Source organism: Raphanus sativus, chromosome 2 (assembly GCF_000801105.2).
Source record: "Raphanus sativus cultivar WK10039 chromosome 2, ASM80110v3, whole genome shotgun sequence".
Taxonomy (NCBI): Eukaryota; Viridiplantae; Streptophyta; class Magnoliopsida; order Brassicales; family Brassicaceae; genus Raphanus; species Raphanus sativus.
This window is the reverse complement of record NC_079512.1, coordinates 27,288,288-27,315,901: the sequence shown is the minus strand read 5'-3', so window position 1 is coordinate 27,315,901 and position 27,614 is coordinate 27,288,288. Positions and strand designations below refer to the sequence as shown.

At 35.9% G+C, this 27,614-nt stretch overlaps 6 protein-coding genes across 8 annotated transcripts; 3 read left to right on the top strand and 3 right to left on the bottom strand.

Annotated features, from left to right (window-relative positions):
• Nucleotides 1–2,651: 2,651 nt before the first annotated feature.
• Nucleotides 2,652–5,471, bottom strand: LOC108842472 (calcium-dependent protein kinase 17-like). Its single transcript, XM_057002855.1, has 6 exons — nt 4,442–5,471; nt 4,155–4,307; nt 3,783–4,066; nt 3,552–3,679; nt 3,345–3,444; nt 2,652–3,262 (listed from the first exon to the last, which is right to left on the bottom strand). The coding sequence occupies exons 1-6, from the start codon at nt 5,250–5,252 to the stop codon at nt 3,167–3,169; spliced, it is 1,572 nt and encodes a 523-aa protein (XP_056858835.1). The 5' UTR covers nt 5,253–5,471; the 3' UTR covers nt 2,652–3,166.
• A 358-nt stretch (nt 5,472–5,829) lies between these two features.
• Nucleotides 5,830–9,713, bottom strand: LOC108842473 (protein CLT3, chloroplastic). The gene is made up of 8 exons (XM_018615394.2): nt 9,151–9,713; nt 7,355–7,500; nt 7,142–7,179; nt 6,948–7,063; nt 6,767–6,866; nt 6,650–6,685; nt 6,521–6,571; nt 5,830–6,427 (listed from the first exon to the last, which is right to left on the bottom strand). The coding sequence occupies exons 1-8, from the start codon at nt 9,603–9,605 to the stop codon at nt 5,993–5,995; spliced, it is 1,377 nt and encodes a 458-aa protein (XP_018470896.1). The 5' UTR covers nt 9,606–9,713; the 3' UTR covers nt 5,830–5,992.
• An 874-nt stretch (nt 9,714–10,587) lies between these two features.
• LOC108842475 (cysteine proteinase inhibitor 1) lies at nt 10,588–11,462 on the top strand. Its single transcript, XM_018615396.1, has 2 exons — nt 10,588–10,830; nt 11,063–11,462. The coding sequence occupies exons 1-2, from the start codon at nt 10,717–10,719 to the stop codon at nt 11,246–11,248; spliced, it is 300 nt and encodes a 99-aa protein (XP_018470898.1). The 5' UTR covers nt 10,588–10,716; the 3' UTR covers nt 11,249–11,462.
• Nucleotides 11,463–11,850: 388 nt separating this feature from the next.
• Nucleotides 11,851–14,591, bottom strand: LOC108842474 (thylakoid membrane protein TERC, chloroplastic). 2 transcript variants are annotated; one of them, XM_018615395.2, is made up of 14 exons: nt 14,384–14,591; nt 14,218–14,304; nt 13,978–14,081; nt 13,803–13,879; nt 13,626–13,713; nt 13,451–13,531; nt 13,319–13,375; nt 13,122–13,203; nt 12,941–12,990; nt 12,783–12,839; nt 12,599–12,677; nt 12,463–12,521; nt 12,253–12,310; nt 11,851–12,165 (listed from the first exon to the last, which is right to left on the bottom strand). In XM_018615395.2, exons 1-14 carry the CDS (start codon nt 14,532–14,534, stop codon nt 12,068–12,070), a joined length of 1,128 nt encoding a protein of 375 aa, XP_018470897.1. In that variant the 5' UTR covers nt 14,535–14,591; the 3' UTR covers nt 11,851–12,067. The 2 variants fall into 2 exon arrangements, with proteins under 2 accessions (XP_018470897.1, XP_056858836.1); XM_057002856.1 differs by having other exon boundaries at nt 14,390–14,591.
• A 2,697-nt stretch (nt 14,592–17,288) lies between these two features.
• On the top strand, nt 17,289–19,830 carry LOC108843118 (uncharacterized). The gene is made up of 2 exons (XM_018616221.2): nt 17,289–17,455; nt 17,916–19,830. Exon 2 carries the CDS (start codon nt 17,918–17,920, stop codon nt 19,691–19,693), a length of 1,776 nt encoding a protein of 591 aa, XP_018471723.2. The 5' UTR covers nt 17,289–17,455; nt 17,916–17,917; the 3' UTR covers nt 19,694–19,830.
• Nucleotides 19,831–22,209: 2,379 nt separating this feature from the next.
• LOC108827063 (mechanosensitive ion channel protein 10) lies at nt 22,210–25,988 on the top strand. 2 transcript variants are annotated; one of them, XM_057002854.1, is made up of 7 exons: nt 22,210–22,318; nt 22,405–22,440; nt 22,819–24,196; nt 24,271–24,394; nt 24,717–25,010; nt 25,228–25,430; nt 25,522–25,988. In XM_057002854.1, the coding sequence occupies exons 3-7, from the start codon at nt 22,857–22,859 to the stop codon at nt 25,766–25,768; spliced, it is 2,208 nt and encodes a 735-aa protein (XP_056858834.1). In that variant the 5' UTR covers nt 22,210–22,318; nt 22,405–22,440; nt 22,819–22,856; the 3' UTR covers nt 25,769–25,988. The 2 variants fall into 2 exon arrangements, with proteins under 2 accessions (XP_056858834.1, XP_056858833.1); XM_057002853.1 differs by having other exon boundaries at nt 22,258–22,440.
• The last annotated feature ends 1,626 nt before the right edge of the window (nt 25,989–27,614 follow it).

The window sequence follows — 27,614 nt, the reverse complement described above, 5'->3', positions numbered from 1 at the left end:
ATCAAAGCTTTACGCCATTGAGATAACACGGACCAAGTCGTCACCAATCCTCATCTCGATCCCATGGATAAGCGTCTTGAAGTTCCGAAGTCGTGTTCTGCTCCGTCGTCGTCAACAGATCCGGTGAGAAGAAGATCGAGCAACGTTAATGGCTATTTCTTCCTCTTTTGACATCTGGCCCTTCATCTTCTTGCTTCTTTCAGTTAGGCCCCTGAACTTTCAACTTGTGAAGAAACATCCTATTGATGCAGCCCCCAAACATTTCTGATCGTGAATCTAGACCCAATGAGTATCCAGAATTTGCAACACTGGTCCCTGTGGTTTCATCTTATTTCGTTTAGACCCCAGATGTTTCTGATTTGCAGAAATAACTTTGCAATGCCATCCAAAACTTCGAACTGTGTACTTTAAACCATGTGATATGCAATTATGCATGCAAATACAATATATACATCTAAATGCAACCTAATATAATTATTATAAACTAAAATATGAATCTAAAACTCAGAAAATGTATGAAAAGTACAATTGACTAGCATTTTTAAAAGGTCAAAAATAAAAATATTGATGACAATATAAAATAATTATATATTGGTGGTAAGCTAACTAAATAATTTCTAACAACGATAATATAATAGATAGTAAAAATTGTAAGAAAAAGTAGTAAGAATAATATAATACGAAAATAATTTATTAGATAAGTCAAAACTTAATTACATCATTAATCATGATAAAATAGTTACTACTATAAGTTCGAACATTTTTTTCCTGCCATCTCAACAAACGAGAAAAGAAAACATGATACATCAGTGTAAATTTTCAAAATTTATAATAAAATTCACATTTTTAACATTTGAATATTGAACCACATATATTAACAATACAGCGAATGCTCCATAAATAATTTTTATAGCCAACAATACATCATATAGCCTAAACTTTGGTAGTAAAAAAAATTGCAGAATTCATTGTTTTCAATTTTTTGTTAATGTGGGTTTGAAGAAACATAAAAAAAACAGCATGAATATATTTTTCTCAAAGATAATAATACATAAATATATAACCTAACATATATTTGTAAATATTAAACAATAAAAAAACTAATATCAAATTTTATGCTACCTGCCTATTTTTCTTAAAACTATATATGAATGATAGTTATTCAGTTAAATCAGGTTATTGGTTAGGAACACATCTTCCTAGAAAAGGCTATAATAATTCCTTCAACTCTTTATAAATACTATAATTTCATTTCACTGATTATAACAAATCTTCAACAAGAAGATTATGTCAACTCTTGATTTTATTAACAAAAGTAAAGTATTATATATATCAATAATTGATTACAAAAATGTCTTTGTCATTTTTATCATAAAATCAAAGAAAGTAATCATAATTCATTTAATAACAAATTAATTTATATTAATATAACATTTTAAAATAAAAATTATTAAAGAAAAATTAAAAATTATTTACTCTAATTATTTAAATTATTTTCAAATTATGATCCCGCCCGTAGGGCGGGCCGATCCTAGTATTACATAATTTTGGTGACGGTCAATTTTTGTAAGTTACATGTTTACATATTTTTCTTAGTTTAGTGATCCAAAATGCAAACAAAAATCAATATTGGCGTCCTGTGGTGGAGTGGACCTTGCATAGCTGAAACACGTGACGTGAATACCCCGGCCCATGACTATCAATCATAGCCAAGAGTTCTTTAGTGGGAGATCGTCATTGCATGATCTTTTGCAAAGTAAAAGTTAGTTTAGTTTGGATTGGGATCCGGTAACCTTTCGTTTTCATCGAGATTTTGTTTGGTTGTTGGACCCGTGGGTTCAACTATTTACCAAACATCTGGCGTTTTATTGTGTCAAAAATCAAACCCAAGCTTGGAAGAACCTACTTGGCGCTGATTAAATAAGTAATCACATGAAAAATGATACTTTTTGTCAGTTTCAAGCAAGATACGCAGAATGTCCAAAACGAACCAAGCAAATATCAAAAAAATACTTCCCGTCTTGGAACTTTTTAGGAGTAAACCTTCATCCACCAAAAGAGCATTACTTGAAAACACCCATGCGCTGCATCCAAGCTCTAAGCATTTCTTAACAACGTAAGCATTACCACCATAGCCTCCTTGACCGAGTTTGAGTAGAAAGTTTTGCTTAACATATCCGCATCAATCACAGAGTGTCCTCTTCTTGAAAGATCATATAAACAACTAAGAGGCAGGGCCAATAAAAATATAATTACGAGTATTAAGCTTCTCGAAATGGCAGAGTAAGTTCCTGATAAACATCTCGTCTGCAGCAAACAGACTGACGGCCAGAACTATGATTTTCTTTCTCTGCACAGAAGGAAGAATGGTGCAAAGTTCATTCAAGTTCCTCACAACTCTGCCAGGAACAACTTCACTGAAACAGTAATCGTACCACACTTAAGGCTACTCAAGGGCTGGAGTTTCAGAAAATTAAAACTGATGGAATTTCTATTCAGAAAGTCATACACTGAACAAGGACGTGCATGATGTCCCCCATTATTTTTATATCATCAATCATTTGCCTCTTCTTGCGCTCAATTACATGCTGATGGTTTATTATTATAAGTGCAGGTCTGAGAGATCTGTGTGGTGCGGTTGATCTTATGTCCCAATACAAACTGTTGCAACACCATGAGTTCTTTTGCAAAAAAAAAATCACTTGCTGCGTCTCTCTGTCATATTCTCATTATCTTCATAATGTGGTTGGAGACGCTGAGGTTAGAAAAGGAGATGGATGTTGACACTACTGCCTTTGCCGTTGTTGATCTTGTGTTTGTTTAGCTTTGTATATGTTTTTGCTAGTAAGTAAGAACAAATATATCACTAACACATACAAGAGAAGTTTTAAGTACATTGAGAAACCCATGTCACTTTAAGCAGGAGCAAGTAGTAAACGACTAGAAGAGAAAATGTACATCCCAATCAAACACCTCCCAAATCCCCAATTAATATTCTTTTTTTTTTTAACTTCTTGAGCCTTCTCCTCCCTTAAAGATCTCCCCTAGTTCAATGATTAGCAGTCCAAGCCTACTTTTACATTTTTTTTTCTTTTTTTGATGAGTTTCTCTGAGTCATGTTCTGCTTTCTTTCTATCTTCTCTCTTCCTCTACTCCAACTTTTTTGTCATTTAAATGAAAGTTCACGCCGCTTCTTAGGGATAGGATCAGGGTTTCCTTTTCTCATCATTGCCACAAATTCATCATAGTTTATCCGACCATCCTGCATCATAAACGTTAGTTGTTAAATAATGAGATTTTTAGATGATGGTTCCATTTTGTAAGGGAATCCTGTTGTTTCTTACATTGTCTCCATCAACTTCTGAAATGATCTCTTTAATGTCTCTGCCATCATTCATGCCAAACTCTCGGAGGGCTTGCTCCAGCTCTTCCATTGTTATATACCTGGGGAACATCAAGCATTATTTGAGGTGAACATTTAGATTCCTAACAAGCTGTTTGAAACATTTAAGAATCAATTTATATAACAAAAGAAACTGTTGACGACTTACCCACTGTTGTCTTTGTCAAAGTGTTGGAAGGCTGAATAAAGATGTTCTTCTCTGTCAAGTCTGTTAATATGCATTGTGGCTGCAATAAACTCACCATAGTCTATTGTTCCATTACCATCAGCATCAGCCTGTAGAATCAAACCAAAAAAAAAACAGTGGTGAGTCTGCTTCCTTGTTTGCTCAGCATATGACAAAAAGCTTTAGGTGTTAGCAGGCAAAAGAAGGACTTACAGCTTCCATTAACTGCTGGACTTCGTATTCTGACAACCTAGTACCTTGCTTAGCGAGTCCTTGTCTTAGCTCCTCGAGTGTAATTGTACCACTGCTATCAGTGTCCATACCTTTGAACATCTCCTTCAACCCCATGATCTCTTCCTCTGATAAGCAACCTGCTATCACCCGTAATGCAACTTTCTTGAAATTGTTCATTGCCTTGAATTGCTTGAGCCTTGACATCACCGCGTTGTCAAGAGGAACATCTGGTGCTTCTCCATCCTCCTTGATCCATGGATGGTCTTCACAAAGAAAACATTAATTCGCATAAAAGAGAGATTGTTATGCTTTTGGGTTATTTGGTTGTGTGTGTGTTTTGTATATGCTTACTGAGAACTTGAGCAGCAGTTAGTCTTTGCTTGGGATCACAGTTAAGCATCTTCTTAACAAGATCCTTCGCCTGAGGTGAGAGAGATGGCCATGGATCACTTGAGAAATCAACATGTCCCTTTAAGATGGCGTTGAATATTCCATTCTCCGATTCTATGATCATCATCAGGTAATCAAAACACATGTATATATATATATATATATATATATATATATATATATATATATATATTAAAAAAGACATATAATATCTCTAGATATTTATAAAATAGAGAGATTGTCTTTACCAGCCCAGAAGGGTGGGACACCACATAAGAGGATATACAACATGACACCAATGCTCCAAATATCAGCTTCTGGTCCATACTTCCTTTTCAAAACCTCTGGTGCTATGTAATAAGCACTACCCACAATATCCTTGAACACGTCTCCTGGCTTGTAGAAAACAGACAGCCCAAAGTCAGTGGCTTTGAGAGGAGCGTTCTCATCTTTGCTCAGCAACAGAAAGTTCTCAGGCTTCAAGTCTCTGTGAATAACCCCCATGGAATGGCAAGTATGGATTATCTGAACAATGGTTCTCAACAAAGAAGCAGCTGCTCTCTCAGAGTAATGTCCTTTAGCGATAATCCTATCGAACAACTCTCCACCAGCGCAAAGCTCCATGACCAAATGCACAGAGTGCTTATCCTCGTAAGCTCCTTTAAGCTCAACAATGTTTGGCTGACCGGTCATGTGATGCATTATCTGCACTTCCCTTCTTACGTCCTCGATGTCTTCTTTGTTCACAAGCTTCCTTTTGGCGATGGTCTTGCAAGCAAACTGCTGACCCGTGGCCTTGTGCGTGCAGAGGTGCGTGACACCGAACTGTCCTCTCCCTAGCTCTTTCCCTAGAGAATACGAAGATTTCACATCTTCCATAGGTCGACCTAAGACAGGTCCTATAGGGCCTTGTTTTGTCGCGGGAGGAGGAGAAGGAGGCGCGTGCTTGGATTGTTGTACGGAAGGTTCAGCAGTTGGACCAGCTTGGTTGCCGGCGGTTATGCCCTTGTCTTGTGTGTATCCATCTGAGTCCCGTCCGTGGGAACAACAGTTTCCCATTGTTGCTGTGGGGGAGGGGAAGAGGAAGGGAGGTACAAAGCTCAAGGAGGAAGAGAGATTGAAAGGGTTTTTTCCTTTGTGTTTTTTATTCTCTTAGTATCATTTTTTTTTTCTTACTGTGGTTTTTGTTTCTTCTAGAGCAAGAAAACGTTAGGTGTTTTGGTTGTCAAAAATGGCTATGAATAGAATGTGTTTTTGTTCTCTTTGTTGGCTTTCGGTTCAAAGGGTTATAGGGTTTGTTGATAGAGAGGAAGTTTAGGACTAAAGCTTGTCTGTAATGTTGTTATTTAAAGTAAAGAGAAGATGTTTAGGATTTAGGACAAAGGTTGAGAGCTAATCATGGTGATTTATAGTCTTTGTTACAAAAAAACTGTATGTTCTTATCTTCCGAATGTCAACCACTTCACCACATATATATAGAGATTTTCTTTAATATCAAGATCATGTTTCAAAAGAAGTTGACATGCTGTGAACTATCGTCTTAATCTGGATTTTGACATGTATTAGGAAATTTAATCCTATTTAATTTATTTAAAATTGTCATTAACTGGATAACTGTATTCTATGAACCAAATAATAATATGAAAATCCAGCTAGCAACTTTCAAAAATGTCAACTTTTCCAATTAACATCATCGAAATATTTTATGATATTCAGATCTTACATTTTTTTTTCTAGTTTGATACAATTAATTCATAAACCTCTTAGTAAAAACAAAAACTCTAATTAAACCCTCTCTCTCAAGTGGGAGGAGGTGAAGGAATGACTGAATCAGAATGAGAAGGGTTAGGTTCTTGTGGTGTCCAACTGTAAACAAGCATTCCCAATACAAGTACCACTGTTCCTCCCATGAACCCTTTTGGAAGCGACGATGCAACTCCAAGGTAAGGTAACGGCAATGTGAACAAGAAAACTGCAATTGGCACTGACACTGTCGATGCAAGAGATGAAACCACCGCCGATGAAATCTTGAGGAGTCTCAAAAGCGCAATGTTATAGCCAATGTTTGCTACCACAAACAACAGAGGCAGCAATGGAGCCCCTTCACATCCTTTTGTCATTGTCCCGACGTTGAGAAAGCAAGCCGCGCCGTCTTTTAGGTAGCTACCGAGTTGGTTAAACGGTATGCCCCAAAGTTTTGAGAGAAATGGAAGTAGCAATGCAATGCAGATGGCCTGAATTGGTCACAATATTTTCAATAGAGGCAAATTTACTTGCTTGCAATGCAAGTAAGAGCTCAGAGAGAGCAAGGGGTTTATAGTTCTTACTTGGAAAGCTGAACCATATGAGTTTACTATAAACAGATCGAGTGAAGCTCCCTGTGATGGTAAGAGCAGATGATTTTAAATAAATGAAACCTCTGTTAGAGAGTTGGGTATTTGGGAATATGTATGTACCTTCAATCTTTTCTGGCTATCTATAAAGATGACTTCCTATAAAAAAAAATGAAACTGAGATTAAATAGAATAATGACACTAGTTTAAAGGCTTATCAAATTGTGATTAATTACGGACCTTCAAAACTGTATCTGCTCCTTGAAAAAGGTAAGAAAGGACCATAAGAAGAATCCAAAATACTCCAGCTTCCTTTAAGGAATGAGCAGCACCTGATCCACTACAGAGATGCAATAACAGTAGTATTAGTGGTTCCTATCCTTTGTGAAAATACCAAAAGGAATGTCGAACAAGAGGACACCTTGCCACACTGACGACTACACCAAGAGCTACAAGAGTGCATCCGAGTATTTGATTTACGCTATATCTCCTCCTGAGAAATATAATGGAGAAGAAGATTTGCCAGACAAGGAATGTCTGCATGGAAACAAACGGATACGTAGTCAGCAAGAAATCGAAAAAAACATTGTTGATGGTTTAAAGACAATAAAAAACCTGAGATAAAACTGTAGTAGATGGCCCCGAGAGATTTGCTGAAATAAAGGAAAAAAATAACAATGAAATGAATATATATAGTCAATGGAAATATAAAGCTATTAATATAAAACCATCAAAGCTATTATATATTCCATTTAAGAAATAGGAACGCAAAAACAAATGTAAGGAACGCATGGACATTAGCATAAGACTATAAGAGTAATGTTATACCTGTAGCTGCCATCCCAGCAGCTGCAGCTAAAGCCTGCAAGACGCCAGCAATTAAAAATGGCATCTTAGGCACCGAGAGCATCTCATCTGTAACAGTTCCAGCACGATATCGAAAATACAAGATTGAATAATATACAGCTACATACCTACATGAAACAAATATCAAAAGAAAAATGTTTATTTTGTAAACTAAAGCCATGATATATAGAACAAGATGTTTCCAAGAGAGCATATAACCAATAAAGAAAATGGATAGGAGAACATATTTTTCACAAACGAGTATTGGTCGAAGTTTCTAGTCCACCAAGAACAGAGCAACCACTATAAGACTTATTCGGTATATATTTACCCAACAGCATGTATAGTGGAAAAAAAACAGATTATTATCTACCCACTTTAAACACTCTGTTAAGCACATGTAATTTAAACATTTGGTTGACAAGTTAAGAACCGGATGCAAGGCAATAGGCTAATCAAACTTGCCCTGCAGGCAGCAACCACTAGAAATTAAGAGGAAAAGGGACTCTAATAGTAGGGTGCACGTTTCGGTTTACAATCAAGAACAAAAAGAGATAGCATAATCACTTCTCTTTGGTTTAGTTTCAGCTGCCATTTAAGTTTTGGCAATAGAATGTTATTTAGTTGTAAGTACTTCTCTGTTTGTTACTGCTTTCGACTTGAGAAAAAATGTGACAAAATGGGAATAAACCATCAATTTGGCTTGGTTTGGACTTTTCATCATCCCACCAATAATGATGCTCTAAGGAATTATACTAATCAAGTCTAAGGCCACTGGGTCCCCATAAGACTATTACTTAGAGGATGCTAAGGGGCGGATAATGGTATGGATGGACTTTGTTCAATTTGGTTCCACCACCCTTTTTAAATACTAATAGTTTGGTTCCACCAACTTACAACGTCGTGTTTTTTTTTCCGCTAGCAGCATATTCTAGTATTTCTTTTTGTTAACACATTCTACCAAATTGAGTTTGCCTATACTTTTTTTTTTTTTTTTTTGAGTTTGCCTATATTTGTATAAAATGGATCATTGCATACGGTTTATCTAAACTTTCTTTTACAATTTTATCATTTTTTTCGTTTACAGAAAATATTTACCAATGTAAAGGCATTTTGAGTTATATAATAATTTTTGCAATTGGTTTATGAAACTATTAGTTAATTTGATGGTTTAAATCTTAACTTGGACCACTCGTGAACTATTAAATAATCATAAAGTATGCGTTTAATGCTTGTGGTGAATGATAATTTTTGTGGTGAAATGATATGCTCCTCCTCCAATATGTTCCAAGTAGAAGTATCCAACTCAAAATAGACTGCAAGCCAAATCTGACCCATTTTTTAAAATAATTTATTCGCATCTCCCCCCTTGCATTTTTAAAATGTATAACATCAAACCTGATATTTCTACAATTCATTTTTTGAGAAGAAGAAAACAAATTTGTTTTGAGAAAATGTATTTGCAATTAATTCTCAAAACGATCAAATATTAGTTTACAGTTAAGCATTAGTGATTATATAAAAGAAAACTATATATAACCGCATTTTAAGTTTTCATTCACAATATAAAAAATGTATATAGATTGGTACTTCTTTGTTTACTTTGGAACTATTCTTTAGGACTAGCTCAAATTATGCAAAACCAGATAGTTGCCTAAACATATAAAACTATAGAAAGACCACGTAGTTTCGTGAATTTTTTAAAATTAGTTTGTTACGGCCAGTGATTAAATTAATTAACGTCAGTAAAGCGAAAACAGAGATCAAATAAATTTTACCCGAAGGTGGAGAGTTGTGCGAGGAAGAAGGGATACTGTTTGAGCGGAACCAACGCGAGCTTGTACATCACACGGTTCGCAACTCCAAACGACGCCGTAGCCGCCGCCCACATCACCATCTCCATCGTATTGACACGCTGTTGATCTCCCTCCACAAGCTCGTCACTACTCCCTTCAATCTCGTTACCGGTGATCGCGTAACCGCACACCCCTGGCTTTTTAACATCCGCTTGAGCTCCTCCGTCATCAGAACCATCCCAGGACGATCTCGCGTGCGGTGGCACCGCCTCGATCAACCACCGCCTGGAGGCGGAGGCAATTGGCGACGGTAGACGAAGGTTGATGTGGTGATTTCGACGGATTAGAGAGATCATTGATCGAGGTCGAAGCGTGGAATGCGATTGGACGGAGGTGATCAAGCCGGTGGTTACGCGGCGGGAAGTCGTTGTTGCCATGGTGGTGGATTAGATTAGTGGCTAAGCTGATGAAACCGATTCTGCTTAGTTTTTTTTTTTCTTTAAAGGGAGAGGCAGAGAGAGACAGAGAGTGGGAGGGAGACGGAAGTGACTTTTAAGACTTGGTGTCTTTTTTTTTTTATCTTTTTGTAACAATTATTGTTAACACACGCTTGACCAACTTGCAGTTTCATAAAATAATAAAAAAGACAAAACAGTAGACAAGTTTTTTTTTGTTTTCTCCTGTATTTATTTGCGGACACTTATGGTATGGACTAATGGACAAGGCAATTTGACCTACCCGTTCTGAAAGATTTTTTCCAAATAGTTCATATCTACTTTCAAAATGGTGTAGTGAAGAAATACACCTTCTACATTTGTTTTCTCGAAGGTGATTCACAAATGTTGGTAAATGTAATTCAAGACATGCCCATCACCAATTTAATTGCAAATATTAGACTTGGAGATGTAAGCTACATACTTTTCTTTTTATTTTTAACTTTGTCAAAAGACAATTCAGTGATGCCACACATGTTTTAGCTAGGATAGACTTTTTTTTCTTTAATGATATGAATATTATTGTCCTAGCTGTTTCTTATATATAATCTGTTCTGAATATCAAACACATTAGATGTTTTGATTAAGAGAGTCTAAATGTAAATTTAAGAGTTTTTTTTTTTTGGGTTTACTAGGAATTTATCAAATGTTGAATAAACACAGAAAAGAGTAAGAAATGTCATATTCGTCGTGACATCTTTTGAGCGGCCCGATACATAGAATTACAATATACCGTATGGGCCTGACCTTACTCCTTTCTGGTTATGGATCATCTTCTCGTGTAGCTACGCTACAGTAGGCCAGACAATAGTTTATTCTTTAAGTTAAATCTCTGGTTTACATATAATATGGTTTCGATAATTATAAAAAGATTCTCTCTGGTTTTGGTATAGTGATGAGTCATAAATATTATGCAAAGAATTATTCTTCAAGGATAAGAAACGCGCTTTACGAATCCTTATATATAAATAAATGTATATATAGTACAGCAGATTAGAAGACATAGCAACGAATCAAAATAATCAAGAGAGAGAAAGGAAGGAAGCAGGCGATAATGGCGGATCAAGGAACAGTTGTGGGAGGAGTTCGCGATATAGATCCAAATGCAAATGATCTCCAAGTCGAGAGTCTCGCTCGTTTCGCTGTCGATGAGCACAACAAGAAGGAGGTGGCGTTTTTCTATTACTATGTTTGCTCGATCGATGTTGTCTCGTAGCAGATCGATCGATCTTATGGCTAAATTGGAAATCGCCTAGGGATTGCGTAAATTTGATTAATGTAGTGTTGTTATTGATCAGTTTTCATCTATAATAATCCAATTGATTCTGATCCTCATGTAGATTTGATTGATTGATTGATTGGAGGATGATGATTCTTGTTATGTATGGTATGCATTGCAGAACGTGACACTGGAGTACAAGAGGCTCCTTGGTGCGAAAACACAGGTTGTGGCGGGAACGATGCACCATCTCACCGTGGAGGTGGCTGATGGTGAGACCAATAAGGTCTACGAGGCCAAGGTTTTGGAGAAAGCCTGGGAGAATCTCAAGAAGTTGGAGCACTTCAACCACGTTCGCGATGTTTAAATGCGAGTAAACACATCTCAGGCTACGTGATAAGAGTCCCTTGTTTAACCAAAGTATATTTTAAATAAGTGAATGTGAATCCAGTCCATGTGTTCTGATTTGATGAGGGGTGTGTGTACGGAACTGGTGATTTGTGTATCTCTCTGACTTTCGTTTGTGTATTATTTCAAGTTGTCACTTTATTATACCTATCTACCATATGATTTTTACGATATATTATGATGACAGATAGAGGTGATAAGCATCTCCATGACAATTAACAAGATCGATGGCGAGAGGGGAGACTATTGATGATGATACATACAGAGAACTGTGATCCATTCTGCTTCTGAATCAAAACAACCTCTTAAGTCTAAACTAGATATAACTTTCTTCACAATATATACCAGAAGCAGACATTTATGTTCACCACTCACTTATAGTTTCATCATCATGATCGTCACTAACATGGAGAGCATAACACACCGCTGAAGAGAACAGAACAGAACACAGCGATAACTAACGCGACTTGAGGCTCAATATCGAGTTAGAGGCATTTTGTAAAGATTATTTGATAATTAGAAGAGTTTTTTTTTTTTTGTTTGATGCCTAAATAAGAGCTCTGTTATAATACACTTTCATCATTCTCATTTCCTCACTTTCAAAGAAGAGCCAACTCGTCTCAAAACAATCAAGTTTGGATCTAACGATCTTGTTCTCTGAAGCTGTGTGTGTTTTCTACAGCAATACATATGTCATGATTTAAAATAAACAATGGGATGTTTGTGCTTGAGTACTGTTTGATTGACTACATCTGGGAAGCTGTTCCCGTTCTCTTAGCTAGCTGTCGCTGGATTTTTTTGTTAGGCTCAACAAAACTCCGGTGCTTAGAGAAAGTGCCACGATACCCAGTGATGCCTCGGTTGATACATGGAAGCCTGCAAGTTTAACCGAGCTTAGTTTTCGAGGTGGTTTTTGTTCAAGCAGAAACTGTGGATGAGTAGTAAGTATTGTTATGTATATACCAAAGAAATCGAGGATCATCTTGCATCCGATGAAGCCAAGAACAACTGCTATTGATGGCTGTGTTTAAAGGCAAAGACGAGATTAGATACAAATCACACTTGTCCCAAATGATTCAGTACTGCTGATGACCAAAGTTAAGGAACTCTTTCTTATACATGGAACTGAGATAAGCTGAGTGAAAAATAAAAGAAGTGATAAATGGTAGATACCTGCAAGTATTCCAGCTCCCCCATTCCTTCAGAAATCAGGGTATAGAGAGACCTCAGTCCTGCAGCCAAAAATTCAATTCAAATTTCCAGTAATATTGGCAGCATCAACATCAATAATTGACTAAAAAGTTAGAACCTATGATTGCAAACAGATTAGAGGTCAAGACAATAAAAGGATCCCTAGTGACGCCAAAAACAGCAGGTATTGAGTCAACCTGATTAAGAGAATGAGCAACAAAGTATCAGTGCTTCGCTTCATTGTTTTTATAGGCAAAAAAAAAAAAAAGATTCACAAAGTGGTGATGGATGGGGGTGTATACAGCAAATGCTACGTCACTGAGCTCGATCACCGCAACTGTGAGTAGCAATGGTGTGGCCTGCCCAAATTGTTTTTGAGATAAGATTAGAACCCACTCAAAAGAACGCCTAATAGTGAAATGGTACATAAATCAATGAAAAAATTTAGTCATATACTTACTTTCCAAATACCATTATGCTTAGTGAAAAACCGATTTCCATCGTAACTTGCTGCCCACAGTTCAAAACATAAGAAAGAAGGAAAAAAACCTCAGCTATCATAGCGATGAAACTAGACGCATAACTACATATAATCCAAGCAGCTAGCAGGAACAGGAAGAAAAAAGACTTGGGTACATTACATGTGACAGGAATAAATCTCTGGCATGTCTTTACAATGAAGTTGTCAGATAGATCTGTATCATCTTCTTCACTTGAAAATAACTGTGTATCAAAACATTGGGCACATAAATAAAAAAATAAACTGAAGAACCACCCATAATGTTTCCATACAAATAGTTGTGTCATGTGTGTATTACAAGATGAGGAAAAAATGTACCTTGAAAGACGAATATAAAAGTAATGCAGCAAGCAGTAGGTTGACTGCTTCAAACCTCTACAAGATCGTAGGTTGAATTTAGAAAATCACATAAACAGCAATTCAGTAACAAACGCTCTAATCAAAACACACCTGAAGAGTGGCTGTTCCTAGTAATATGAGGGAGAAGCGGAAGAGAATTGCACCAGCTACACCATAGGTAAGCACCCGATTCTACAGTACCAGCATAGATAGTAAATTATATAATAGGAGTCAGAGTACTCTCTTATAGTAAAGAACTAGATCGCTGTGTATAATAATTTAGTACCTGGTACATGAGTGGCACTTTGAAGTACTTGAAGACGAGAACAAAAACAAACAAGTTGTCCACTGACAAGCTTTGCTCCAACAAGTAGCTGCAAGAGTTTTGAAAAAAACAGTTAACTCGCCTTCAGAGAAAAATCGAACTTATATAAATATATATCATATTCAAAGAACAACACACCCTGCAAAAAACTCTGACGCCTTGTCAACACCTTCCTTCAAACCTATCCCGATACCAAATGCCACGGCAGCGCTTACCTATTGAGATATATCATATAACATTGCGTTTCATTTAATAGCAAAAAAAAAAAAAAAAGAAAACATATTAGCAGCAGCAGATGCAAGAAGAAACTAACACACAAGGCAACAGTCGTGAAGGAAGTTTTGTTTGTCTCTTCTTGTCGATTATTATTAAAATCATCTTCATCTTTGTGTGGTAGAAGATCTCTCTTCTCCTTCTCTGTACTAACATTGCCACACAAAAATGTTATCGTCACAAGACAAAGAAGAAACATCATCTTCCTGATCATAGTGTAAGAGAGTCTCAGCTCTCTGAGAATCACTAAAAAAAACTGAACGGAGAAGAAGCAATTCACCTGAGGAAGAAGAAGAAACATCATCTTCCTGATCAGTTCCTCGGGAGCAGGCAATTCGAAGGAGACGACGACCATTCGCATTCGCAGCTGAGAGAAGAAGGTAACCCAAAAAGCACATTTAGATGAATCGAAATACATGAGAGATGCAATGTGAGAAAAGGGAGACCTGAACCGAGACAAGGATTTGCGAGGCGAGACTGAGTCCATCCACGAGCTCGGAGATGCGGCGGAATCACCGGAATGCTGAGAAAGATCCGATCCGATTTCGCCGGAGCGAGAACTCCGTGGTGGATAACTGAAGCTACTACTAAGCTCATTACCGCGTTGCGTAAAAATCCAAAAACTATTCGTGTGTGTGTGTGTGTGTGTGAACAATGACCATTATTAATCGGTGACGACCGTTGAAAACGATGGCGTTTAAAGATTCTGCTGCTGTCGGATCTTCTTGACTTTGTCAGAAAATATACTAAGTAGACGATATTACCCTCGGTTGGGTGATTGGTTTCACAATGAGTTTTTAGTTTTTTCTTAGTAACTTTAATTTCGTTCTAATCATAAAAATCATTAATGTTTTACTCCTTCTATCTTTTTTTAAAGGGCATTTTACTCCTTCTATCTTTTTTTTTAACACTAGAACATTAGATTATCATTAAACCAAAATTACACAAATATTACACAAAGACCAGCGAGTTACTAATAACTCCTGGAGTCCTAAGCCAGCGGAAGAAGAAACATTCTCTGGAATCAAAGCCGACGGACAAATAGTCCTCGGAAACAACAACTAAGACTAAAAGCTATGGTTTTACTTTTAACAAATCAGACCAAACAACATAAAACTCTGGGAAAAGTAGAAAAAACACCGAATGAAAGAGGAGCAGAATGAAGGAGACACCAAGATCAAACTTTATTCAAGAAGATCAAGCCACCACCCAGTATATTGCTCCTCATCGGAGCCACGAGCAGGATAGCATTGATACAACCAAAGAAGGTGCAGTGAAGAGACTGGTTTACCTAATGCCTTCTCACAATCTGATGTTAAAGAGCATAAGCTCAAACTCCTCCGAAAACGAATCTTAATTTCTCTGCAAAAAAGCAGAAAACACGATCCTCGTCCAAACCGAACTGATGAAATAGAGACAAAAGGATAAGCCCTCCTCTTCAAACCGATCTTCTTCACCAACAGAGCAAACAAGATAAGTACTAAAATCGCAGAGGAAAGACCTGAGACATGTGCATGCAACCAGGACAACGACGACCAAGTTCCAATGGTCTAAAACACCAACAAATCAAGACATGCACAAGGATCAGAAACCGTCACGAAGACCCGGAGCAAGAACACCATAACCATAAAATCCAACCACTCAATTTCGATCTGAATCTAGATTTGAAAAATGAAAACCATAGCTGAATAGAGAAGAACCTATACAAAGAACATAAAAAGATAATAAAACAACAAGGGGATCAAAGCCAACCGATGTCGTGGCTGTGGAAGCCCACCGACATCGGTCGGAAACGGAGATTTATGGCGGATAAGACGAAAAGAAATAGAGAGAAAGACTTTAGAGAAAGGTTAGTGAGAGGATTACTCCTTCTATCTTAAAATCATACTCTGTTTTAAAATGTAGCATTATATTTTTATTATCAATACATTATTTTATAACAATTAACTATTTTTCATAATTTTAAATCAATAGAATTTTAATTTATACAACTGTAAAAGATTAATAATTTATCGTTAATAATATACTAGGTGTTTTGCCCGCACATGCGGGCATAAATTTCTTATAAATATGTCTTATTAATCTAAAACCAGCATAATAAATTATTATTTATGTTTTTAAATAGTTAAATCAAACATCAAAATATTTATATATGTCAAGTACTTTTAATCAAAATATATACTTATTATAGTGTTAAGTTTTTTTAAAACACCCATATCTTAGAGATAGTTTAGAATATATATTTATATTTTTTGTTGACTAATATTTAATAATAAATTGTTTTGTATCTTAATTGTTTTTAACTTTTATAATAAAAATATTGTTTGCAGATAGGCACAAGAAAAAAATATATATAGAAGAATTATCTTCTTTTTTTGATAATTCTAAAATATTATTTTGTAATCAATTATTTAATATAGCATATAACATATAAACTTTATATCATTAAAATAAATTAGTGAATAGTTAGAAACTAATAATAAATTAATAACCTATCTAAAAGTCTAAAACCTAATAAAAATATGACAAATAAGAAAAGCTAATATAACATATAAATTTAATATTAATAAAATAAAATTCGTTTTTATTTATATAGAATATTCATCAAGGCTATTATTTTAAATTAATGATTTAGTGACTCAGCTCAAAATAAATAATACATCAATGATAATTTAGCTTAAACTTAATAAAAATATGACAAATAAGAAAAGCTAATATAACATATAAATTTAATATTAATAAAATAAAATTCATTTTTATTTATATAGAATATTCATCAAGGCTATTATTTTAAATTAATGATTTAGTGATTCAGCTCAAAACAAATAATACATCAATGATTATTTAGCTTACACTTAATAAAAATATGACAAATAAGCAAAAAAACAAAATTAGGTAAAATCATGGAGAACATGACAAGTAAGCAAAATTACTTCATAAATAATAGTATAGATTGAAATTATAAATGTTTATTTTTGAAATAGTTTTTTAAAAATATATTTTTCGTAACAGAATGAATATTATATCAGAAATCATAAACAGTAATTTGAATACATTAGTTCAACAAAATATATATTTTAAAAAAAACTGTATGATGGTCCTAGCGTTATTTTTCAGTAAAGTGCATTTTATATTAAGTATAATTGGTTAGCTCGAAAACCTAAACTAGGATACGTCTGTCCGAGTCCTGCCCAAGTAAATCTATTTTATTATTCAGTTTTTTTTTTAACAACTGAAATCGAACAAATACAACTGTAAATGAGCGTGAAAAGGGAAAAAAATAACTGACAATATAGAAAGAGAAAAATCGAAAAAGGATCAGAATTATTACAATAAGGACTTTTGGTTTGGTTTTTTGGCAACTCTTTGATTGTCAAAAAGAAAAGAAAAGAAACCAAACCCTAATTTCTATTGACATTTTAGATTTCGAGGGATTCTCGTCCGGCTTCGCCTCTAGCTCCCCCCACCTTTTCTTTTCTCCCCGATCTCCCATCTCCGATCAAATCAAAATCAACCAGGTTCTCTCTCTCTCTCTCTACCGTCTCGTCCCTCTGATCTATTCTACCGGTTTAGATTATTCTTCTAATTCGATTCGTCTACGGATTTGATTCGTTTTTTGGGATGGATCTATCATATGATTCTGTATTAGGTTATGTCTCTTCTTCATCAAACGATCGTCCCCTGTTTCTGTTTTTTTCCATTAAAAAGTCTCTACCTTTGACATTACAACTCCATTGATTTTTGATGTTTAATGAGAAGGCTCTGTTTCTGTATTTTTCCATTGAAAGTCTCCACCTTTGACATTACAGCTCCATTGATTTTTGATGTTCAACTACAAGGCTCTGTTTCTGTATTTTCCCATTGAAAGTCTCCACCTTTGACATTAGAGGCAGCCCTATGACCATTGATGTTTTAACGAGAAGATTCTCCTCTCTGTATTGACTTTTCTCGTTTTTTTGTTTTGTTTGTTTGATGAAGATATGTCTACCGTAGCAAAGAGCAAATCAAGAGACAAGAAGGTTGTGAATGATTCACACAAGACACCTACTAAAGCCTCCTCCTCCTCTGTAGGAGGAGGAGGATCCATAGGTGGTGCTTACAGTCCTCTCTTAGAGTCCAACGGCCGTTTCAGAAGCGTTGATGAGTCGGATTCCACCGGAGGAGCCGACTGTGATTCCGTCTCTAATAACGGTAGCTGGTCCGGCGATTCCGAAGACCACAAAGACAAAACAGCACCTACTAGTAGTACCACAGCTAATACTCCTACCGCAAAGCAAGAAACCGTTCCAGGAGCTGATAATAATGACAAGAGGGAGAAGATGAGGCTTAAGAACGAGAGAAAGCACCAGCGTCAGAAGGAGAAGCGAGCTCAAGAGTTGCACGAGCGGTGCTGTCAGTTCCTCATGTCGAGGAAGCTCGAGTTGCTTGCTCAGAAGATTGTAGCTATGGGGTATGATCACGAGAGGGCGACATACGCTCTTATGTTGAATGAAGGGAAGCTACAGGAGTCTGTTAACTGGGTGATTGATGCTAGTGGGGCGAATGTAGAAGATAAGAAGCTAGATCCTAGTTCTGGGAACCTGAAGCTTGACATATCGGAGGAGCTTGGTAGAATCTTGGAGTTGGAAACCAAGTATAAGTGCAGCAAGCAGGATGTAGAGAGAGCTGTGGTTACAGCGGAAGGGGATATTGAGAGAGCAGAAGAATCGTTAAGAAGACAGAAGCAAGACCAGTCTACTACTACCGCTTCTATAAAACTAGTAGAGGATGTTAGTGATAGCAAAGCCCCTTCTTCTGTGCAGACAAGTCAGAACTCAGTAGCGCAGTTGCAACCTAACTCAGGTGGTGGTGAAGAAGAGAGAAAGAATCGAGGATCCAGCTACACTAATAATGGAGAATCTAGAAACCAAAGTATAAATCCAATGGATAAAATCAACATGGAGTTGCAGTGGATGAAAGTGCAACAGAATAATGCCTTGGAAGAGAAGAAACGCATGTCAAATCAACAGACACCATTGCCGCAGCAGCGGCCAACAGAAGAAACGCATCATGTGGCGGCTCTAGGGAGACTACAGCAGCAAGATATGAGGGAACCAGTTATTGTGATGCAGCAGCAGCAGCAACAACGCTCTCAGTCTGCTAACACAAATGTGTTACCTGTCTCTACGATGAATCCATCCTTCACCGTAGCATCAGCATCAGCAGCAGCAGCAGTAGGAGTAGGAGGAGGCAGCGGTTGGTACCCTGCAAATAGTCAATCTAACGGGTACTTGCCCACAAGAAGTCTGCTTCCTAGTGATCTGAACTCGAACCTGATGTACCAGCAACTTCAGTATCAGCAGCAGCAATATCAAGGCCAAGTGAGCAACGGACACATAATGGGAGGAGGGGTTTCTGCACCACCACCGCATACTGTGGCTCCAGCTGCTTCTCTTGGGCTCTTCTCCGGGTATGGATCAGCTTCCTCGTCAGGGATAGACTGGAGCGCGGATGGGTCGATAGGGAAATATGATTATAACAAAATTGATTGGAGTTTAGACAGAGGCCTAGCTTGTCCGAGACAAGACCAACAAGAGTATGTGGCTGCTTCTGCATCCCCTTATGAAGCAGAGATGAATGGAAGGACAAGAATGAATGGGATGGGAGTAGTGCAGGAAGCTGCTTTAGTTGGGAACGGTGGGAGGGAATGGACATCACCGTTTGAGGGTAAAGATCTGTTTGGTTTGTCTAGACAGTATGTGCCTCCTTCTCTTTGAAGGTGAATGTTTGCTTCTAGAATAATAATTAAAAAAAAAATGCAAGGGGAGAGAGAGTGAGAGAGATAATGGATGAATGGTATGAGTTTGTGGTTACTAGTTTTTATCAAAAGTGTTTTCTTGCTTGTTTGCTCAAATTTGGATCTTTCAAATTTCCTAATATTTTTATCCCCAACATATCTAACTTGGAGTGCTATTAAAAGGTGATCTTAAAAACTTGTGAGTATCCATTGTAAACTAACAAGTCTGGTTCCAACGATGACATCTCTCCAAATAATATCTCAGTGAACTCTCTATCCCCCTCCTTGGTGCACACACTGATCCCAAAAGTACGATTCTAGGATCAGAATCCTACATGAATCAAAAGTATTTTGCCTAAGTTGAAGATCAAGAAAAGGCTCCATATACTTTTTAGAGTCAGCCAACTTGACGGTGGCGTGACGAGAAGATCTCATAACGAGTACTAAGCGAGTCAACATCTTTCAATGCGTTGTAAAACTCGTGTTTTACTATAAGGTCCCCTGTCCCCAGACCGCACCTAAACTCTATTACTACTACTTGTTCTAATTCTCTTCTCCCATGTTTGAACATGCAACCGAATTTGAGTTTGTATGGGCTTTAAAATATTGGCTTGACAATTGGCCTTGAAGATGGAGAGATGGGCCTTATGTCTTTCTTGCACAATATTCCGGTTGCTTGGAGTTTTCACATGACCAAATCACCAATTAGAGTTTGCATACACTACATGTTCAGTTGAAATTTAATGGAACGATTTTAAAACAGCTATTTAGTAAATCGATTCAAATGGAAATTAATGGAGACAGGTTGTTGTCTGGTCCAACAAATATATTATACTCCCTCTATTTTTTAAAGATGTATGTTTTAGAGTTTTCACACATATTAAGAAAACACATTAATCATGCATTGTTTTTAGAAATTACCAAATTTCAATGCATTTTAACCAATAATCTTTCAATAAATTCAATTAATTTTATTGAAATTTGCAATTTTTATATAGAAAACATAAAAATACATCTTTTTGAAACAAATATTTTTTCAAGAACATGCATCTTATACTCCCTCCGTTTCTTAAAGAGTGTCGTTGTGACATTTTTCATACAGATTAAGAAAGTTATTGAAATATATGTAAGTTGTAATTAATTATACCTCTTTGACCAATAATATTTTAGATAAATAAAATTATTTATAAAATCAATGCAGTTTGCAATTAATTTTCAGCTGAAAGTTAGTATAATTTACATTAGAATTGTAAAGTGACACTCTTTGTGTGACACTTATTATGAAACAGAGGGAGTATGTACCAATATTTAGGTTAATTAAAGTCCGTTTACCATGTTATATTAAAATCCGCTCTTTTCGATGAGTCGTCGACATGCATATATTTAACAAGAAACGTAATTTGAACATTTTAGATACAATAAAAACCTTGTTTTTTTGCTGGAGATAAAAATAAAATGTTTGGTAATTTTAATGTTTTTATGATGATGACATGGAATTGTACTTTTTGCGCATTTTCAACAATCCATACTCAATGAGTTCTTAGCAATAAGATTAAAGAAAAATTAAAAAAAAATTAGGAAAGAGACAAGAAAAGGTATTTTAAAATAATGGTAACAGATACCCTTAAAACTTAAAACACTACATATCTATTTTTAATTGGTTCATTTTATCAAAAGTAACTAATTTTATTTAGATATTTAAATTAATATAAAATAATAATATTTTTTTAGTTAAAAACTCATACTTTTAAATTTTACCATTGAGATTGCTAAAGAAGAATACTCTATAATCCACTCTATTATAGAGTAATTCTGTATCATTGAAATAAATTCAATTCTATAATAGAGAATGAAATATAAAGTAAATTTTTGTGCACCGTTAGAGATAGTATTAGTTACCTTCTTCTTTCAAGTGAATCATTTGAACTTTTAGGTTCAGAAACCAACTGATCTAATCTAACAGGTGTGTAAGTTTTAGAGGGACACATAGAGTCACCAATTACGGAACTTCGACCACCGTGCTCTTTAGCTCCTATAGACCACAGGTCCACAGCCGCTGGGTTCGTTAGAATTATATTTTGTCCCGAGTTTTAAGACTTTTGAAAAAGTAGTTGGTGGAGGGACGACTACAATTAGTCAAATTAATGAACTCTTAGCGCCCAAAAGATATATTTAGACATGCCATACACACTCCTTAATAATTTACTCGAATGATTAAAAACAACAGCTAACTACGTAATGGAAATTGATGATTGATGGATGGAGACAGAGAGTGGTCTGAAAAGTTTATTTATTATTGAGATCTCTCGCTCTCACTCCTTGGACCCGGCTCTAAAAGCAATTAACTACTACTCCATTAATTAGTGGTTTGTTCATGTAAGATCTTCTCAAACTCCTTTTTCTCTTTCTATCTTTCCATGTTTTGTTATTTAGTGGAGTATTATATTTGGCTTTTCGTTTTTGTTGGCTTCTGGGTTTAAGCCTTTTTTCTCAGACAAATCTTCCCCCACTGCTATTATTCACTTGTTTTGCTTCTTTGTCTAGGTCATTATTATACTATCTTATTTACCAAATGTTTGAACTCTTCTGTTTAAACGTGGTCCTGGTAAGTACCATCTTCTAAGATATCAGTTTTTTGCTCTTTTCATGGTCTTCTTCTCAAGAATGATCTGATTGCTATACTCACTGCAGAAGAAGAAGAAGAAGATTTTTTGTACCTCACTACTGGTAACCTTAACTTTTATTCATAGTAGGGAAGTACAGATTTATTATTTCTTTCTAGGAAAGTTTAGATCTTACATACAGATTTAGTAGGGATTAATGATGGGTACCTCTTGATAATTTTCCCGTGTAAAATCCATAGAATTTGTTACACATCTCTGCTTCAAGAACTTAGTGTTTACACATCCCTCTGTCTTTTTTTTTAACACATATATCCCTCTGTCCATAAGCTCATTTTGTTTTACAAGCCTCTGATAAGTCAAAACGCTTAATATTTATTATTCTAGCTCAGAAACTGGTACTTTTTTTTTGCTAAGAGAAAAAAAAACTGATACTCTTCACCTCCACACTGTTCTTAATCTCGTTTTTTGTGAAAATTTTCAGAGCCACTGTTGTCAAAATTGGATGCTAGTAGCATTGGAATGGCAGAACCAAGGAGTAGCAACGGAGGAAGAGATGTTGTTATCAATGTTTCAGGTGAGGAAACATCAAGGGTTTCCTCAAAGATGGCTTCACCAGAATCTGAGAAAGCAATGCCCATCAATAAAAGCTCTTCTCCTGAAATCTCTAAGCTTGTTGGTAGTCCTAACAAACCTCCTAGACCTCCAAATCCAAGCTATGAGGGTCTAACTCAGAGGAGATCTTTTGCAAGGTCGGTTTACTCCAAACCCAAGTCCCGGTTTGTGGAACCATCCCTTCCTGTAGATGCAAGTGCGCTAGAGGAGGAAGTTAAGGAGCAACTTGGTGATCGTTTCTCTTTTAGTAGAGCTTCTCCAAACAACAGATCAACAAGGAGTGTCGGCTCAACAACACCGCTAACTCCAAGTAAAGCTGTTGAGGCTGAGAAAGACGAAGATGAAGAAATCTACAAAAAGGTGAAGCTGAGCAAAGAGATGCGCAGAAAGATAAGTGCATTGGCATTGTTAGAGCTAGCTTTCTTTGTGGTTATTTTAACCTCTTTGGTTGCTAGCTTAACCATTGATGCCGTGAAACGTCACAACTTCTGGGGGCTACAAGTGTGGAAATGGTGTGTGCTTGTGATGGTTATCTTCAGCGGAATGCTGGTGACGAATTGGTTCATGCGTGTGGTTGTGTTCCTCATAGAAACGAACTTTCTCTTGAGGAGAAAAGTGTTATACTTCGTGCATGGCTTGAAGAAGAGCGTCCAAGTCTTTATATGGCTTAGCTTGATTCTTGTTGCATGGGTGTTTCTGTTCAACCACGACGTGCATCGATCCCATGCAGCCACAAAGGTCCTCAACGCTATAACCAGGACACTTATCACCCTTCTTACAGGATCATTCCTTTGGCTGGTGAAAACGCTCTTGTTAAAGATCCTAGCAGCGAGTTTCAACGTGGTTAACTTCTTTGACAGGATTCAAGATTCTGTTTTCCACCAGTATGTTCTGCAAACGCTCTCTGGTCCTCCGCTTATGGAAGAGGCAGAGAGGGTTGGGCGTGAGCCAAGAACAGGGCAATTGAGTTTCACTAGCTTAGGGAAGAAAGGAACGGTTAAAGGGAAGAAAGTGATTGACATGGGGAAAGTTCATAAGATGAAGCGAGAGAAGGTTTCTGCTTGGACGATGAGGGTTTTGGTGGAAGCTGTTAGAACTTCAGGTTTGTCTACGATCTCTGACACGTTGGATGAACAAGCACATGGAGATGGGAAACAGCAAGCTGATAGAGGAGAGATTACTAGTGAGATGGAGGCTTTGGCTGCTGCTTACCATGTCTTTAGAAATGTTGCTCAGCCTTGCTGCAGGTGAGAGAAATAACAATATTTTCATATGATTTAGATATGTTGCTCAATATTATCTAATGGCGTTATTGTTTTAGTTACATTGAGGAAGAAGATTTGCTTAGGTTCATGATTAAAGAAGAGGTTGATCTTGTGTTTCCTTTGTTTGATGGTGCTGCTGAGACTGGGAGAATCACCAGAAAAGCTTTCACAGAATGGGTGGTAAAATCTCCTCAAACATTTTTACAGTGCTGTTTCAAATTATTTCTAGGTCCTATTCAAAATATTGTTAACTATATGTTCCATGATTTAATAAATAGTTTAGAATTAACAATATATCTACAAATTTTAAAATTTACACCATAATTTATGTAAATATTTTTGAAAAGAGCATATTTGTATTTAGACTAGTATCATGTATGACCACTCCAATTGTGCATGCTATTAAACGGCCTGCACCTTCATACTTTTTTATTCTTAGAGATTATTTGTGTTTCTGGACTTTAACCACATGTGCGTGTGTTATGTGTTGCTATTTGATCAGGTTAAGGTGTACACTAGCAGGAAAGCTCTAGCGCATTCCTTAAACGACACGAAAACAGCTGTCAAACAGTTAAACAAACTTGTGACAGCTATATTGATCGTGATCACTGTAGTCATTTGGTTGTTGCTTCTAGAAGTAGCAACGACTAAGGTGTTGCTGTTCTTCTCTACTCAACTCGTGGCTCTGGCTTTTATAATCGGAAGCACTTGCAAAAATCTCTTCGAATCCATTGTGTTTGTCTTCGTTATGCATCCTTATGATGTAGGTGATCGCTGCGTTGTCGACGGTGTCCCGGTAAAAAACTCACCACCAAAGATCCGTATCATTTTAGCCCTGTTCGTCTGTGCGTCGCTGCGATCTGCGACTTACTACTAGTCGCATGTTGTTGTTCGTAGCGACTGATTGTGAGACTAGTCGCAAGTTGCAGTCGTAATTCGCAACGACATGCAAGCGAAGAGAGCCATACTATATGTTTTTGTACTTCATTTCACATTCTTGCGGTTGTTTTCAGATGTTGATTGAAGAAATGAATCTATTATCGACGGTGTTCTTGAAGCTTGACAACGAGAAAGTGTATTATCCCAACTCGGTTTTGGCCACTAAACCGATAAGCAACTACTTTAGAAGTCCAGATATGGGAGAAACAGTGGAGTTCTCTATCGCCTTTTCAACACCAGTCTCAAAGATAGCACATCTCAAAGAAAGGATTGCTGAGTAAGTACCACCCCTCAGTACTCATTTGAAACTGCTGTAGATCAAATTTTGAAAGAGTTCTTGATTTTGGTTTGTGTGTGGAAACAATCAGTTACTTGGAGCAGAATCCGCACCATTGGTCACCGATACACACGGTTGTGGTTAAGCAGATAGAGAACATGAACAAGCTGAAGATGGCTCTATACAGCAACCACACCATCACGTTTCAGGAATACAGAGAGAGGAATATCAGAAGAACTGAACAGTCTTTGGCGATTAAGAAAATGTTGGAGGATCTTCACATTGATTACACTCTACTTCCTCAACAAGTCCATCTCACCAAGCTCGAAAAAAGTTAGAAAAAAAAACGGTTTGGTTTTTTACTAAACTGTCTATTTGTGATACTATTATCAAATGTTGCTGGTGCTGTTTTTTTTAATCTACGCTTTTAGATTAGAAGATAAAATCAATATTCAAGTTCTAATGATTTGAAAGTTGTTACAAATTTATTACAACATTTCTATTTGGCATTACATTCAAAAATCTTTTAAGTTTACTATAAGTCTAAATGATTCCTAACCAATACTTTTGACATGGACTCATCAAAGACCTCTTATTACCAATGCAAATATTATTCGTACATGCTTGAAAATAAGTTTGATGACATTGAAATCGAAAGATCTCCAACTAATGATAGTAGTATTTAGAGTTTGTTTTGATTAATACCACCATATATATATATATATATATATTCTTTTTTTTGTCATCAACATATACATACCCTTTTTTCTTTTTGTTAAAATTTCATCATATGTATTCTATTTCAAAATATTTTTAGATTACAATATTACATGCATATATAATCTTCTTTGCATGATTAATTACGTATTAAGTAATACAGAGTAATCATCTGGTCATCTTTCTAACTTCATTTCATGCTCAAAGGGACACGTCGCTTTGGTCATAGTCATACAAAACTATGCAGATCGTGCTAATCACTCTTATAGAACCTTTCTTGCTTCTTTAATGGCACCTACAGAATATTATTAGCTCCTCATTTAATTAGTCTATTAAATATACGGTTGTTCGATCAAAAGCGACAAACTCATAATTATTACTCCCTCTATTTCGAATTATATGTCGTTCTAAAGCAAAATTTTTCGTTTCTAAATAATTGTCGTTTTATGATTTTAATGCAAAATTTATTGACTTTTTATTTTAATATATATTTTTCTATTGGTTGAAATCTGGTTAAGTGTAGTAGTAATGATGTTTTTATCTAGTAAATATATAAAATTAAATTTTTTATTAATATGTATGCCGAAGTCTAGAACGACAAGTAAAGTGAAACGGAAGAAGTAAATCAGAATATATATATATATATATATATATATATAGATTAGCGTCCTACAGAGGCTTATACCATGCACAGTTATTTTAAATTACATCATTATTTAAACATTTGATAAATTTCCTCCACGCAGTACTATTGACGAACTAAAATTGAGATTTTTAAAAAGAAACTGCCTTAGAAGTTTCAAGAATTTGTATATATATACTCGAGAATTTGAGTAAACAATTGTCAATAATTAACAAGAGCGTTATCATCCTTACAAGTCACATGCATGTGATACAATGCAGTATGTGTATGTATCTGTAAACAATTATTCGTATATCCGTCATCCAATAATCTCACTAGAGCATAATTTACTTAATTTGTTATGTATTATATATGTGCAATCATTAGGAGTTAGAGGGAGTATTGTTGTATGCAAATACATGGCACGACCTTTGTTTAAAGATTGTACTTCGTTAACTATACTTAGTTGTTGATTTGGCAATAAGAAAAGAGTTTTGTATATATTAATAAGAAATACTCTACGATTGCACATAATACGTAAAAGTAGCATTTGTCAAGATATACAAATCAACCACACATACATATAACTCCTATTACAATTTCAGTATTAAATCTGTAATCATTTCAATTATAATACTTAAGTTAAAGATATTAACAGCAGCGATAAGATACATGTTATAGAAAAAAACATGAATGGATTTGGAGTGTGAAGTTTAATTGTTCGTTTTCTAAAGAATCATGTCTTATAAATTTGAGCAGATATTAATATATAGCTATAACTTTAAGATTTAGAGTCAACATTTTTTAATATTTAATTTTATGATTTTTACCATCAACGATATGAT

What these genes read in the sequence shown, in the direction of transcription:
- LOC108827063 (XM_057002854.1), top strand. Translation starts at nt 22,857, where the DNA reads ATGGCAGAACCAAGGAGTAGCAACGGAGGAAGAGATGTTGTTATCAAT. An exon ending in AAGCTTTCACAGAATGGGTG is followed by an intron (nt 24,395 to 24,716) that starts GTAAAATCTCCT and finishes CTATTTGATCAG; the next exon opens with GTTAAGGTGTACACTAGCAG. An exon ending in GCGTTGTCGACGGTGTCCCG is followed by an intron (nt 25,011 to 25,227) that starts GTAAAAAACTCA and finishes GGTTGTTTTCAG; the next exon opens with ATGTTGATTGAAGAAATGAA.
- LOC108843118 (XM_018616221.2), top strand. Translation starts at nt 17,918, where the DNA reads ATGTCTACCGTAGCAAAGAGCAAATCAAGAGACAAGAAGGTTGTGAAT.
- LOC108842472 (XM_057002855.1), bottom strand. Translation starts at nt 5,252, where the DNA reads ATGGGAAACTGTTGTTCCCACGGACGGGACTCAGATGGATACACACAA. An exon ending in TCCAGCAGTTAATGGAAGCT is followed by an intron (nt 3,680 to 3,782) that starts GTAAGTCCTTCT and finishes TTGATTCTACAG; the next exon opens with GCTGATGCTGATGGTAATGG. An exon ending in CAGAAGTTGATGGAGACAAT is followed by an intron (nt 3,263 to 3,344) that starts GTAAGAAACAAC and finishes TTTATGATGCAG; the next exon opens with GATGGTCGGATAAACTATGA.
- LOC108842475 (XM_018615396.1), top strand. Translation starts at nt 10,717, where the DNA reads ATGGCGGATCAAGGAACAGTTGTGGGAGGAGTTCGCGATATAGATCCA. An exon ending in ATGAGCACAACAAGAAGGAG is followed by an intron (nt 10,831 to 11,062) that starts GTGGCGTTTTTC and finishes TATGCATTGCAG; the next exon opens with AACGTGACACTGGAGTACAA.
- LOC108842473 (XM_018615394.2), bottom strand. Translation starts at nt 9,605, where the DNA reads ATGGCAACAACGACTTCCCGCCGCGTAACCACCGGCTTGATCACCTCC. An exon ending in CTACTACAGTTTTATCTCAG is followed by an intron (nt 7,064 to 7,141) that starts GTTTTTTATTGT and finishes GTTTCCATGCAG; the next exon opens with ACATTCCTTGTCTGGCAAAT. An exon ending in CATATGGTTCAGCTTTCCAA is followed by an intron (nt 6,428 to 6,520) that starts GTAAGAACTATA and finishes TGACCAATTCAG; the next exon opens with GCCATCTGCATTGCATTGCT.
- LOC108842474 (XM_018615395.2), bottom strand. Translation starts at nt 14,534, where the DNA reads ATGAGCTTAGTAGTAGCTTCAGTTATCCACCACGGAGTTCTCGCTCCG. An exon ending in GCGTCAGAGTTTTTTGCAGG is followed by an intron (nt 13,714 to 13,802) that starts GTGTGTTGTTCT and finishes AAACTCTTGCAG; the next exon opens with CTACTTGTTGGAGCAAAGCT. An exon ending in TAGGAACAGCCACTCTTCAG is followed by an intron (nt 13,376 to 13,450) that starts GTGTGTTTTGAT and finishes ACGATCTTGTAG; the next exon opens with AGGTTTGAAGCAGTCAACCT.